The sequence below is a fragment of the Lissotriton vulgaris genome, chromosome 7, assembly GCF_964263255.1.
Source record: "Lissotriton vulgaris chromosome 7, aLisVul1.2, whole genome shotgun sequence".
Taxonomy (NCBI): domain Eukaryota; kingdom Metazoa; phylum Chordata; class Amphibia; order Caudata; family Salamandridae; genus Lissotriton; species Lissotriton vulgaris.
Genome location: NC_141695.1, coordinates 1519716605 through 1519730583, shown reverse-complemented (window position 1 = coordinate 1519730583; position 13979 = coordinate 1519716605). Strand labels below are relative to the sequence as shown.

Genomic DNA, 13979 nt, shown 5'->3' with positions numbered 1-13979 from the left:
CCACGTCCTCTCGACATTGTCCTGACTCAAGTTCTGGTTCTCATACCACTTTCTTAGTAAATATTTTAGTCCCCCCCCGGGGCCCACTGTGTATTAGTGCTATTTACTGTGATTTCTTTGCTAAAGGGGAGAGGAGTTGGCCTAACGGCTAGTGCGGTCGACCTCGAATCTGGGGAACTGGGTTCGAGTCTCAGCAATGATGCTGAACATCCTGTGATTCTGGGCAAATCACTTAATCTCCCCGTACCTAACAAAAAGGAATGTGTCCTCATGTAATGCAACTGGTGCTATGTAAAGCGCTCTGATACCCGATTCGGGTCAAGTTTGCGCTATATAAAACTTTGTAAAAAGAAATATATATATTGTGTGCTATGTGTCTATCTCCGTGTGGGAGATACTGTAACATACTTAGATAGTGTTATATAATAAACACATATATTTATGCATACTATGTGTGGTTCTCCTTTCATTTAATCTATATACTATAAGATTGCATTCTGGTAAAACAAGCTCCTTTACACTCCTTCAAGGCTAAGCCTGACTAAGCCTGAAGGCTGCTCTCCACAGCTATCACTAGGATAACTTTCTAAGGTTGTCTGAGACCTCCTAAATCACTATAAGGTTTGTCTGAATTGGTGCAAGGTGCCCACTTACATTAGTGGACATCATATACCAGGCCAGCTTCTCACAGTGGGCATTTGTCTTCTATGCCTTTTGGTCATTCCTGAGTGGCATAGACTCCGTCCCTTCTGCTTGCAGGTACCTCCCAACTTGAATCCTCCCAACTTGAATCCACCTTTGGGTTCCATGGACACTTTCACCTCCAGGAGCGGTATCTTCCTGAAGTCCTCCATTGGGTTCGAAGGCGGTTTCCGATGCCACTTCACACCTATGCACCTGGCTTCCCTGGTGTAGGTATGCTGGTTCCTTGGGTATCCACGGGTGTAGTTGGTCTCTAACCTTCTGTCTTCCACTAGGTTTCTTCAGGGTCCACTGGGAAGGGTTCTTTTTCTTTAAAATTTCAACTGCGACTTACCCATTGACTTGCATTGATCCCACGGTCGTGTTCCTACTCTGCACACGGCGTCCGTGGGGCTCCTGGTTACTTACCATGGGTGGTTCCTTGGATCCCCGGCACTTCTACATGTTCTGGGTATAGTTTTGACTAGGGTCATGGTTCGCAAACCACTATCTTAGTATATGGTTTTGTCTCCTTCTGGTGATCACTGTGTATTACGTGCTCCTGTTTCTATTGATAAGTACTGTGTGCATTGTATATATCTCCAGGTAGGAGATATCTGTATGTGTTAGCGAGTGTCTTAAAATAAATACACATTTTTACAAATACCCTGGGTGGTACTTTTTCACTTAATCTATACCTATAAGATGATGTTCTGGTACAACAAGCTGCTTTAAGCGCCTTCTGGAGTAAGACTCAAGGCTTCTCTCCACAGCTACCACTTAGAGAGCTTTCTAAGGTTGTCTAAGACCACTAAAATCACCATAAGGGTTGTCTAGACTGGCGGCACTGAGGTCAAGTAGTATGATGGCCGCTTTTTCTCCCCGGTCCAACACAGCTCTGGCTTCTTCCGTCACTGCTAAGAGAGCAGTTTCAGTTCCGTGCTGAGGACGGAATCCCGTCTGAGAGGCACGGAGCAGATTATTGGACTGGGCGCCTGCATCAGCCGGTCGATCTCAAGCAGCCTATCGCTGGGGACCTGGGAGTCATGGGGGGTGGGTCTAAAAGGAGGGAGGGTTGAGGATGTTGAGTTCGCCCTCAGGAAGGGCCGGACCTCAATCCTACTGCCTCAGGGTGCTCGATGCCGGCAGCGAGCAGGCAGAAATGGGCCCTTTGCTTGAAGGTAAGGATTGTCAATCTTTTCCCAGAAAAAAATTCCAAAATACAAGGTTGTGTTTTGAGGTATTTTATGAGGCTGGACTCTTTCCAGAACTCAGAGCTGTATGCAATAGTAAATACTGAATCAATGATCCATAAAACAAAGTGTGAAGGTAACAGCCAACACATGTTTCATCCCCTTTAAGCTCCCGTCCGGCCTGGGGCTTCCTCAGGGCGTTTCAATTAGTACAGGACCTTAATCCGTCCCGTGTTACATGCTGTAATCGGTAGGACATTGAAGTAAAGGACGTCTGGTCATAGGCGTCCGGTCTTCGTCAGTCGGCATCAGCCCTAACCGTGTGCACCTCCAGTAGTCTTCATCACTCATGTGTGCTACGGATGTTCATAAGCTAAGGTGGCCCCAAAGTCTGTTGTGCCGCCAGAGGCATGGTGACCAGGGATAACAGGCATAGACGAGGTCTCTCACTACTCAGTGGTGCAGAGGCTAAATACTTCCGCTCCAGGCAGTGGGCGTCGGCTTGCTCCTTAGAATGCATGGGCCAAGGGGCCTCTATGAAAGACTACAGTTATGTCCAATAGTGGGTTGGTCGAGGAGACACAGGTCATGGGTACCTCCTTGGTGTGAGAGTCTCTGTGGGCCGTTGAGCCCCAGGGCTGGGTCTGCAGCAGTCTCAGTGAGGGGTGTCCAGCTCAGCCCCAGCCAGGGACCTATGTGCCTGGCCAAGCACACCAACTTGTCTTTTGGATCGACACCAGTTCCTGCCTCCCGGTGCTGCCACTTCCCTCTCATTCAGGTCAGAGGGGCAGTTGAAGAGGGTGTGCACAGCACGTCTCCACACCGGACATCCTCCAGCACCCAGTGGGAGTAGGGGTGTGCCACTTTTGGCAACTAGAGGCACCCCACTCCTCAGTCTCCTCAGGTCTGGGATCCCCCCTGATCCGCCACCGCCAGCAGAGGCCCTCAGTGCTCCAGAGCTACTCCGTGATACCATTGCTCCTCCTGCTGTGCTCTGGCTTCAAAAGGGAGGAGGATGTGGGGACTTTGCCTTGCAGCAGTCTGTTTTGTCCCCCAGGAGGGCCTCATCCATTGAAGAGTTGAGCAGCCGTCCCTTGCAGCAGGTGTTGCCTACCATCATATTTCCTACCACCGCTGAACCCAGGAATGAGATTATGGCAGATATTAGCGCTGGCGGTGCAGAGCTCTAGCAAGGAGCAACAGTCATCTTGGCTAGTCCAACCTCAAGCACACCTCCTGGTCTAACTTAATGTATCAAGGGCTACTCTGCTTCTCTTTCATGCCCAGTGGTTCTTTCGAAATTCTTTAAAGAACTAGAAGCACTTTTGTAATACATTGGTAAGGACGAGAAAATGTAGCATTGAAACTTCCATGGACAAGTGGTGGGTTGTGACTTCCTAAATTATTATAATATACCGGGACAATTATAGCATGGAGTCAGCTGGTTCAACAAAAAACCCTAACTGTGACCAAAACCTGTTAAAGGGAACCTATCCACCAGCCACAGTACAACGTGTCCAAAACCTTTCCATTTGTGTTGTGCATGGGAAAATTGAATCAAAATGCTGCTAAGTGCCCACGGTTTTATCTGATATGCTGTTGTGATCTATAAAACCATTTGAAAACTATGATGGAAGAGATAGCAATAATAAACTCACAGGAGTTTTTACCAGAAAAACGAATTCCTTACATTCTCAGAGGCATGGGAAGTGTTTGGGCTGGCCCAGACCTATTCCTCCAGCACATCCAACTAGAGAAATGTTTACATTGTTCCCAGGCATGCATATAGCAACCATCACAATCTCAACAATACTTAACCTGACAGGTAGTAGAAAGTTAGGAACAAATTCATACATCAGTTCTGGAACAGGACAGAGGAGGGGACGCAAGCATGAGAGAGATGGCCGCTGTACTCTTCCTTACCCACTAACAGACTATGACTGGAATAAGGCCTGCAAACAAATGAAGAGTTTCATCCAATGCAAGATATAAACTATTTTATTACCTCCATAGAACCTAAAACACTCTAAAAAATGACATAGGTCCCCAGACCCCAGAGGTCCCCAGACTTCAGCAGCTGTAGTGCAATTGTTGCTGACTTACTATACATAGTACAGATCTCCCCAACCATCTTGATATTCTGTGATGCAGTATCAGGAAAGCGCCATAAGACAACACCAGACAAAATAATCAAGCAATATCTATTAGGAATTCTTTCACATAAAAAGAGTAATACAATGAAAAATAAATTTGCAGCACTGGGTATCATTCTAGCCAACATTCACCCAGCCATTCACTTGGTTATACCAGTAGCAGCCAAACGAGATAAGTGGACAAGGGATCCAATAATGTAGGCACTAGCTGCTGAGACACATATGAAATTCACCAGGAAAGATGACAAATTAACAGAGGATTTGACACCTTTAGCAGAAATTCTGGCACAATTGACCAGCTCACCAGACATTAGACAGCCGTTAAAGACTAGAACTAAAGAAAACATTTTAAGAGTGTTATACAAAATTTGAATAGGAAAAAGAATACAGACACCCTGGTACAAGGTCAAATCACGTTACAGGAGATGGGATTTAGAAGGGCAAGTTAAAGAAATGACAAACAAAAATGTAATTATAACAAAATAATTGCAGGTGTATCGACCTCACAAGCCACTGTCAAATATTTTGCTGCATAACCATGTCTGATTTTATGTGCAATGTTGATAACGCAATAAAAAATATTTTTTTAAACAACTTTCGCAAACCATAGCTGTAAATACTTCCGCCTTGTTAAAGTTTAATCGATTATCTTTAAGAACAAAATGAAAAGAAAATTTGTCTGTAGGTATGCATATATGTTTACACTTAAAGATCCTTTTAAGTTCCTGAAACAGTTATCAGAAAGAGCTTTTTTGTTCTTTCTTATGAGGTGGTCAGGATCTTGCTCACAAACATTAATGTTATACAAGCTCCCTCAATGGAGAAGATCCTTCCTCAGAGATCATGAGTATACTACATAAAGTCTATTACCATACCTCTAGAAAGTCGTCTTCCTCATTGGGAAGGATCTTTCCTGAGCGCCAGTGCTTCAAAAACCACTTGAGCTTCATGAAGAGCAGAAGGAAGGTCTGCTTAAATTGTTGTGACTCCTGAACCAAGAAGTTCTTCTCCTGGCTCCAGAATTTCTGCTCCAGCCGCCTCTGCAGATTCAGGCTTTCCAGTTCAAAATCACGCCTGAGAAGGGCCTTCTGTTGGTCTTCATTCAGCTATGGATAAAGAGGTATAGGACAATCAACTACAAGATCCCTAAAGCAAAATATAGCAGACTACTGTCAAGAGGTACTATCATGGACAGCATAAGTCTAACAAGCTGAACTAGCATAAGTGCCTGCTCTGCTTTCCATGAATCCACCTGCCTCCCCTGGGCCTTAAAGAGCCTTTTCTACCTACGGTGCCCAGAGCCATGATATTGTTTACCAAATTAGCCTACATGGTATCACATCATGTTTAGATCCTCTAGCCTGTGCCACTCCAAGTCTGCTGACCAATTTGACTGCTACTGTTACTGAAATAATGAAAACATCTTTTCTTGATTTTTAATTCATTTAACAAGGTTGTTACTTAGCCTAACAACATGGTAGAGGCTTAATCAGCACAGCTATCTCCATCTTGGAAGCCATACAAAGGGGATTAGTTATCATATTCTCTATTTTGCAGTGCGAGAATTCATCACAAAGAACCATATGGTATTTGATTTATAATCCCCATATTTTTGGGAATGTTCGCAGCCATGGAGTCCAGGTTCTGAAAAAATAATCTTGTAACTTCCTCAATATTACATTTTCAGGTGCTAGCTGGAGTGTTACTCTTAGTACTTCATTCACCTCGCTTTCCATACATCCCCAGTACTGCTTGACATAGTTACTGTGAGAAGTTGGCCTGTTATATGCTGTTCACAAATTAAAGTGAGCACCTTGCAATAGTCCAAACAACCCTTATGGTGATTTAAGAGGTCAAAGATAACCTTTAGAAAGCTATCCAATTGGTAGCTGTGGAGAGAAGCCTTCAGGCTTAGTCTTGAGGGAATGTTAAGCAGCTTGTTTTACCAGAATGTATTGGTTAAATGAAAGAAGAACCACACAGTAGTTATAAAAATATGTATTTATTAATATAACACTATCTAGTATGACACAGTATCTCCTACACAGAGATAATTACAAAGCACACAATACTTGAGCAAAGAAATTACAGGAAATAGCGCTAATACAAAGTGGGCCCCAGTGGGGGACCAAACCCAATTTAAAATAAGTGGTATAAGAACCACGACTCGAGTCAAGACAGTGTCAAGAGGACTTAAAATTCCTGGGACCCGAAGGACCTCCCCAAGGTGAGATGATAGGGAACCCAACGGAGTGTGTGTGCAGTGTGGGAACACGACTGCATGCTTCTTACAAGTCTATGGGGAAGTCGCGGTTGACGTTTTAGAGTTTAAGGACCCTTCCCAGTGGACTTCGAAGAAACCCTGTGGAAGACAGAAGGTTGGAGAGCCACCCCACCAGTCGTTACCGAAGTACCCAAGTTACCTATCCCAGGGAGGCCTGGTGCATAGGTCTGAAGTGGCGTCGTAAACCACTGTTGTACCCAATGGAGGACTTCGAAGAAGAGCCGCTGCTGGAAGGGAGAAAAGTGTCTGCTGGAATCCAAAGGTGGATTTTTGTCGAGGAGTACCTGAAAGCAGAGGGGACAGAGTCTGCGTCACTTGGGAGTGACCAGGGGTTCGGTAGACGAATGACCAGCGATGTCGGTTGCTTCAGGTTGGTTGATGGAGTCCTTGACTCTGCAGCTGCGGGGACCAGGAGACGTCAATGGATGACCAGGTGCCGGATGCAAGCTGTCCCACGATGGATGTTGAATGCTGAGGGGTTGGTGTCTGGCAGGAGCACCAACAAGCCTTAGTAACAGCAACCCATGCAGAAGGTCAAGGCAGTGTACGATTCGGACCAGCAAGGCCCAGGAGACTCACTACACACAGGGGAGTCAAGACGAGCATGGAGCAACCAGGAGAGCCCAAGAACAGCAAAGCTGATCCTCAATTGGACCCACAGGCCGGAGGTAGAGGAGTTCCGAGAGGACCTCGAGCGATTTCACCAAACAACAGCCCACGGAACACTCAGTGCAAGGAGGTCAAAGTTCTTGTCAGGAAATGGTGCCAGAGGTTGGGGCTACTCGGAGCCCAATGCACTTGTTCAGGAATTGTGAACAAGCACATAAACTTGCAAATGACCGGGGTGCACAGGGGTTCGGATACTGCAGCCTCCACGAGGGATACTGTCCTCAAACTCGGTAAGAGGACAGCTCAGGCCTCAAGGAACGAAGAAACCCACCTTCTAAGTTGCTGGATAATTCGGAGTCCATTGGAGCATGGGATCAGAAGACCGGTCAGCAGTGATGAGGTGCCATTCGAATGCAAGGGAGTGACTCCTTCACTCCAAGGGAGATTATCTTCGGTTGTCTTTGATGCTCCACAGGTCCTACACAGATCTTGTATGGTGCACGGGCACAGACAATGCTCAGGCTGAGAGGGAGATGAAGTTGGGCCCAAACAAAGTCCAGCAAAGTTCAGTGTCCAGACGGTCAAAGTGCAGTGGTTTCTTGTTCAGAATCTTGTCCATGTCTAATCTAAGGCCCTTCAGCCAGGTGAGCCATTAAGTACCCATGGGAGAGAGTTGGAAAGAGTCAGGGGACCCTCCCAGGAGAGGGTCTGGACAGGGGGAGGTTACTCCCGTGTTGTTTGTCCAGTTTTGCACCAGAACGGGAGTAAACGGACGGCAGGACTGGTTTGAACTGGACTATGCACATGGACACCAAATGTGCCTCTCATGCAGACTTTTGGTTGCTGGCAAGCGCACCCACCCAGCCCTAATACACTAAATCCTTTCTGGGAGGTGGTCACACCTCCTTGTGACAGGATGACTATTGTTCTGCCTTCATCTGCTTGAGCTTGGCTCTGCAGCAGGAGGTTTGTGCTGTCCGGGACTAGAAGGCTGGCACAGGGAACACCAGGGACCCCACGGAGAGAGCTTCTGAGGGGTGGAATCATACCTCCCTTACCGCTTATCGGTGTGAGGGTATGATCCCAACATGTTTGATACCAACCACATTAGGGTTTGTCTCAGCCGCTTTAGAGTTGTCATCACACGGTCGCATAATGCCCCTCTATATGTTGTATATGGCTGCTTCACTAACAACCTGGGAGAATGGACTGTAGGGGTGCCTTGCTCATGCAGTGGCACCCTCTCACTTAAAACCAAGCACCCTGCCTTCAGGATTGTAAAGGCCTGCTATAGAGGTGACTGATTTAAGTGCAGTGACCCTTAGATATAATAAACCTATATCTAAATTAAGTGGTGCAGGCACCAACTCACACAGGCTGCAGTGACAGACCTGCAGTTCCCTTTTGCATGGGTTCTCATGGGTGGCATAATACATGCTTCAACCAATGGGGGGTCTCTGGGGTACCTATGCTCTGGGTACATTGGTACCAAATACTATGGACTGACAAGGGTACACCAGTATCCAATCTGGATTGTACCGAAGTACATAACAGTTTAGGGAGAAAGCACATAGACTGGGGTCCTGATTAGCAGGATCCCAGTCAGACTAGTCAAAAACAGTATCACCTTTAGCAAAAAGTGTGCGTAACCATGAGAAGCAGATCCTACTTTCCTACAGTTACCCTCTCATAGCCAATACATGATGGTACCTTTCTCTGTGTTACATTCGAGATAAGAGACCAAAAAGAACAGTCCGATCTTGTAGAGAAGGCTCCTATGCAAATATTGCCTATACAAGATTTTCAATTGAATCAGTTCTAAGATTGACCTAATGGCAAGATGGCATCCCCCCAGTAGTCATGGTCTCTCTCGCCCAAGTCTCTCTTCCATTTGTCCCTAAGGCATTTTGGCTGTCAGTGAGGTTTGTCAGGGATGTTATTAAGAATTGTTCTGTAGATTAGCGAATAGCCCCTTTAGCCAATTATACGCCTAGCAGTCTTCTTTCCAGAGGGGACAGCTCAAGAATCTTCGTTCAGAGCCTGAAGGGTGTGATTCAGTTGTATTTATATTGCTGCAGGAGGGCAGACTTGTATTCTTCTTGAAGCTGTGTAAAGCTTTTCATCCCTTCCATACCAACTGTCACCTAGTTCTGAGATACCTATTGTGTTCCAGAGACTGAACTCCTTCAGATGTATGACACCCCCCTCCATAGTGGGGTATTCTGTGTTTTTAATTTTATCCTACCCTATAGCTGTTGTGTTTATCTTCCAGACTCTTATCACTCTTCTGGCGGGACATGGAAGGTGTCCCCTACCTATGCCATTATGCAAGTAAGCTTTTATCTCCAATTTGTCTATCAAGTACAAAGAACAGGTATTCCGGAACCTGAAATGCACAGCTGTTGGCCACTGCCAATTAAGAGATCAAGAAGTAGTTATGAACATTGGGAAGTGCAACCTAGCCAATAAATGTTGTTCTATAGCGTTGATAGTGTAATTTGTGGGTTACCTTTGTCCCATAGCAGTTAGTTTCACTCTCTCTCTAGTTCCTTAAAGAACAAGTTAACAGATAGAATGGGATATTTTGTGTTACATGGACTAGGCGTGTCAGCAAGATTGTTTTGAACTGCTTCACTCTCCATAGCAGCAACAGCGGTGATACAAGCCAGCTTGATGCATCCTACCGGAGTCTATCTAAGGGTAAGGTTCAGATTCATGTCCTGAAAATATTCTGTGGTTAGCCAAATACCAAGGCATCTTAATCCATCTTCCATTTCCCTTTAGATGTGGTCAGCTCCTCGTTGCTGATTTTGGGTCATAAGTAATGCAGATTTATGCCTAATAAATTGTAATCAGATGTCATTTGAAACTCAACAAAAGCCTTAAAAACTGGTATAGTCATTGGGAACGATGTTGTCCATGTAAAGAGATTTTCTATTCTCCCTCCAATATCACAGCCTGAAGCCACGAATCTCCCCACAATCGTGTACCAAACAAGCAAAGGGGTCCACTGGCAGGTTGAAAAGGGCGGGACAAGGGGCATCCTTGTTTTGTGCCTTTTTTTGGTTTTGCCAAGGCAGCGCTTGCGCAGGCTCTTCAAGACATGCTGTAATCAGGATATGAGCAAAAACAACAGTTGATGGTTAGAATGCAGAACAATGTCATACATTCACCCCAGTACAGAGATCTGGGCCTACATCCATCGTTTTTCTGCTCACCATGCCGTTCCAGTTTGAACCCAGCCATATGCAAATCAGATATGGGCATAAAACTCAGCCCATGTTCTACCCATCTTTCTTTTTATTAAACAGGTTTTATTAATCAAATGACACATATAGAGCAGGGCTCTGTACCCCAGAGGCCTCTGCACCATCAATAGGGAACATCATGCCTTTGACTTTTTTAAGATATGAAAGATGGAGCAAGGATGTAGAAGTGCAAAACAGATGAAAAATACCTTTTAGAACCCCCCCCCCCTACGACTCCTATGCCCCCAGTCACACTAACAACCTCTTAGTCCCATTTGGAACACGGCATTGCCCCACACCACCCACACTCACACTCTCATATATGCAATCAAATACCATTAGCACCAATCGGGCAACATCAATCTGGATGAAGGGAACCCCTCTCAGCAACCGGCTCCAGCACCATCCCTCGATAATCTGCCCACCGCTTACAAATTTTAAAATGCTTCTGGGGGCACCCTCTTGCTGAGAAGATAGGGAGCTCTAAGCCCATACAAAAGTCCTGGACCCTCTTCCAGAGGGACACCAAAGGTGGCACCAGCGCCTGCCTTCTAAGCCCTGGCGATATCTCTCTTTGCCAATGTGAACCCCAACAACATAAGACGGCGTTTATAGATGTTGGCCCCAATCCCCTCCATGACATGTAGCAATACTAACTTCAGTGACCAGGGCAGGTCCCAGCCCAACACTTCTGAACGGAGGACATCACCCCTCTCCAGAACCGCACCAAGGCAGGGCAATGCCAGAACGTATGTATCAGGGTCCCTTCCTCTTGTTCACATCTAAGGCACACCGGGGAAGCCACCATACCTGCTCTCTTCAACCGGACTCTTGTGAAATTGACCCGGTGGAGATATTTGAATTGGATAAGACGTAGGCATACTGCTATGGCCGCCCCCTGCGGGGAGGCCAGAGCCTCCTCATCTAGCAAGCCCACTTCCCAATCCCATGTCTCTAAGTTTTTGCAATGTGGGGGAGCTGTGTGTTACTAGGGACTGATACATCTTAGATTTTTTGTGGTCCTGAAGAACCCCCATAAACACTTTGGCTTCCACCGGATAGAATTCTGCTATGACTCTAGGCCCACCAGACTAGCCGAGAGGGCGTGGCAAAATTGGAGGTATTTATAAAATTGGGACTTAGGCATCTGAAATTCGTTTTGTAGGTCTAGGAAGGACTTCAGGATTAGCACCCTCATGACATCCCCGAGGGTAGAAATGCCAATATTGTCCCAGCCCCGAAACCCCGATAATGCAGCTAGCTGTGGCAAGCGACCATTGTTCCATAAGGGGGTCTCCTAGGTCAATGCATTCCACCACCCTATCCGCTGCAATGCCTGTCGCCAAACCTGGAAGACCACCTGAGTCACCAACAGGTGCAGAATATAGGATCGTGTATAGAGAGAGATCCCCCATGAGACGACGCTCAACAGCGTAGGCTGGGTCATCCCGACCTCCATACCACCACTCGTTCAGGATGAGTAAATGTGAGGCCATATAGTAGGACAAGATATCTGAGGTTGCCAAGCCACTGCAATACGTAGCTAGGAAGCATGTTCGCAGATCGACTCTCACCGCACTACCTGCCCATAGAAATTGCCCCAATGCCGAATTCACCTGCCTAAACCATCGAGGGAGGATCGGGTATGGGTAATTCTGCAATTGGTATAGTAAGCGAGGAAGCGGGACCATCTTAAATATGGCCTACCGGCCTTAGATAGACAACGGTATGCACGACCAGACCTTCAAATCCTCCCAGACACGTTCCCAGACCGAAGCCAGGTTCATCTCTCAAGCCACCGCGGAAGAGTCAGATCGGAATACCCCAAGGTGCTTCAGTCCATCGGTAACCACCCGGACCGACTCAGCCCAAGCTCCCACACCCAACGTGTTCCAGAGAAGCCATAGCGTGGATATGCTTGGATTCAGATAAAGACCAGACGATTCCCCAAACATGTGCATATTGCGAAGCAGTCGCGGACCGGTACTATCCACATTTGTAAGAAAGAATAACACATCGTCGGCATACAATGCAATGTGGTCTGACAAACCGTGGTCCCACTCGAAGCCTGTCACTTGCGCATCCATACGTACCCAGGCAGCCAATGGTTCGACCGCCAACGCAAACAGATAGAGAGACAATGGGCAACCCTGCCGGGTGCCGCGCCCAAGAGAAAAGGTGGAGGAAACACCGCCTGCGACCCGTACCAATGCAGTAAGATCAGTGTAGAGCAGAGACAGGTAGGACATGAAGCGCGGGTCAGAGTTCAGTCTACGTAGCAGAGCGAAGAGGTACACCCAGCTAAGGGAGTCAAATGCCTGGTCCATATCTGCCAGCAACAACGTCCCCTAGGCACACCACCCCAAACGGCCGGAATAGCCACTTATGCATGGCGTATATTGTACTGAGCCGACCTCTGTGGCATGAACCCAGATTGATCGGGATGGACAAGAGTGGTGATGTGAGCCTGCAGGCGGTTAGCAAACGCCTTGGCCAATATTTTGGCTTCAACATTGAGGAGCAAGATGGGGTGGTAGGAAGCATGTCGGTCCGGGGGTCTGCCTGGTTTATGGAATACCACCACTTCAGATTGCCTCCAATACCGTGGAAGGCAACCCCGCTCATGACACTCCTCCACCACCCTAAGGTAGTGGGGTCCTAGCTGCAAAAATAATTTCTTAAAGATCTTGAAGAGGAACCCATTAGGCTCCGGCGCCTTGACCAAATTTAGGTCTCCCAGGACTGCTCCCAATTCCTCCTCCGTGAGCAAGAGATCCAGCTCCGCGCTCACTTTGTCATATAAAGCCCAAGGGGGGAGGTCATCCAGGAACCGGCCAATCTCATCCTCATGGAGACATTCTTTGGGGGCGTACAGCTCCGTGAAATATGTAGAGAAGCTTTCGGCTATCTCTAGGGAGTCTGTAAGAGGCCTCCCATCTGGGACCACTATCCCAGGAAGAGGCTGAGAATGAAACAACCCCTGGCAAAGTCTGTGGAGCATCTTACTAGATTTACTCCCCCCAATGATAGATTCGGCTGTGTGTGGCCAACTCGGCAAGGCGGGCCTCATCCATGAGAAGGGCAGCATAATTCTGTTGCGCTAGAAGCAACTGCCGCCGTATATGATGTCCCTCCTCCCCCCCCCCCCCTGCTTCGGCTACGATGCTCGAGGTCATCAATAATCATCTCAGCTTGCAGCAGGGCCTCCCTTCGAGCCTTACGTGCTGCTGCGCAGAAGGAGATGTCCACACCCGGCAGGGTAGGCTTCATTGCCTCCCATATAGGTTCAGCCTCCGAGACCAACCACACATTAAGCGTCAAGTATTGATCCAGCGCGCTCTCAAGGCACTCCCTATAATCTGTCTTCTGCACGTTCCACGGCGACAGACGCCACCGGAAGGGCCGACCTGCCCAACCCATCTGCAGCGCAAGAGTAATCGGCGAGTGATCAGACAGACCCCTTGGAAGAATATAAGCCTACACCACCCGAGCCGTAACCGCGCGCGGCACAAAAAGATAATCAAGACGAGAGAAGGAATTGTATACCGCAGAGAGATATGTGTAACTCAGGACCCGGCCATAAATCCAACGCCAAGGATCTACCCAGTTGTTGGAAGGCGGTGACCCCAGGGGTCAAGAGGACTCTCCTAACCGCCTGGAACCTCCTCTCCCACAATTACTGCCGAGTCTTATCGAGGGGGAGTCCCCGCCGGGGAGGACTGATCGTACACACTGTCGACACACCACACTTAAGAACGGACACCACACCGTGATTCTTTATCAAGAAAGACTTTATCAAGATTGAAAGTAG

General features: G+C 47.4%; 1 protein-coding gene across 1 annotated transcript in view; it reads right to left on the bottom strand.

Moving 5' to 3' along the window:
• Positions 1-13979, bottom strand: part of MTCL2 (microtubule crosslinking factor 2) — a 579413-nt gene that overhangs the window by 278865 nt on the left and 286569 nt on the right. Inside the window, exon 7 of the mRNA XM_086932389.1 lies at positions 4903-5133. Coding sequence (XP_086788515.1) covers positions 4903-5133 — 231 coding nt within the window. The remainder of the gene's footprint in view (positions 1-4902; positions 5134-13979) is intronic.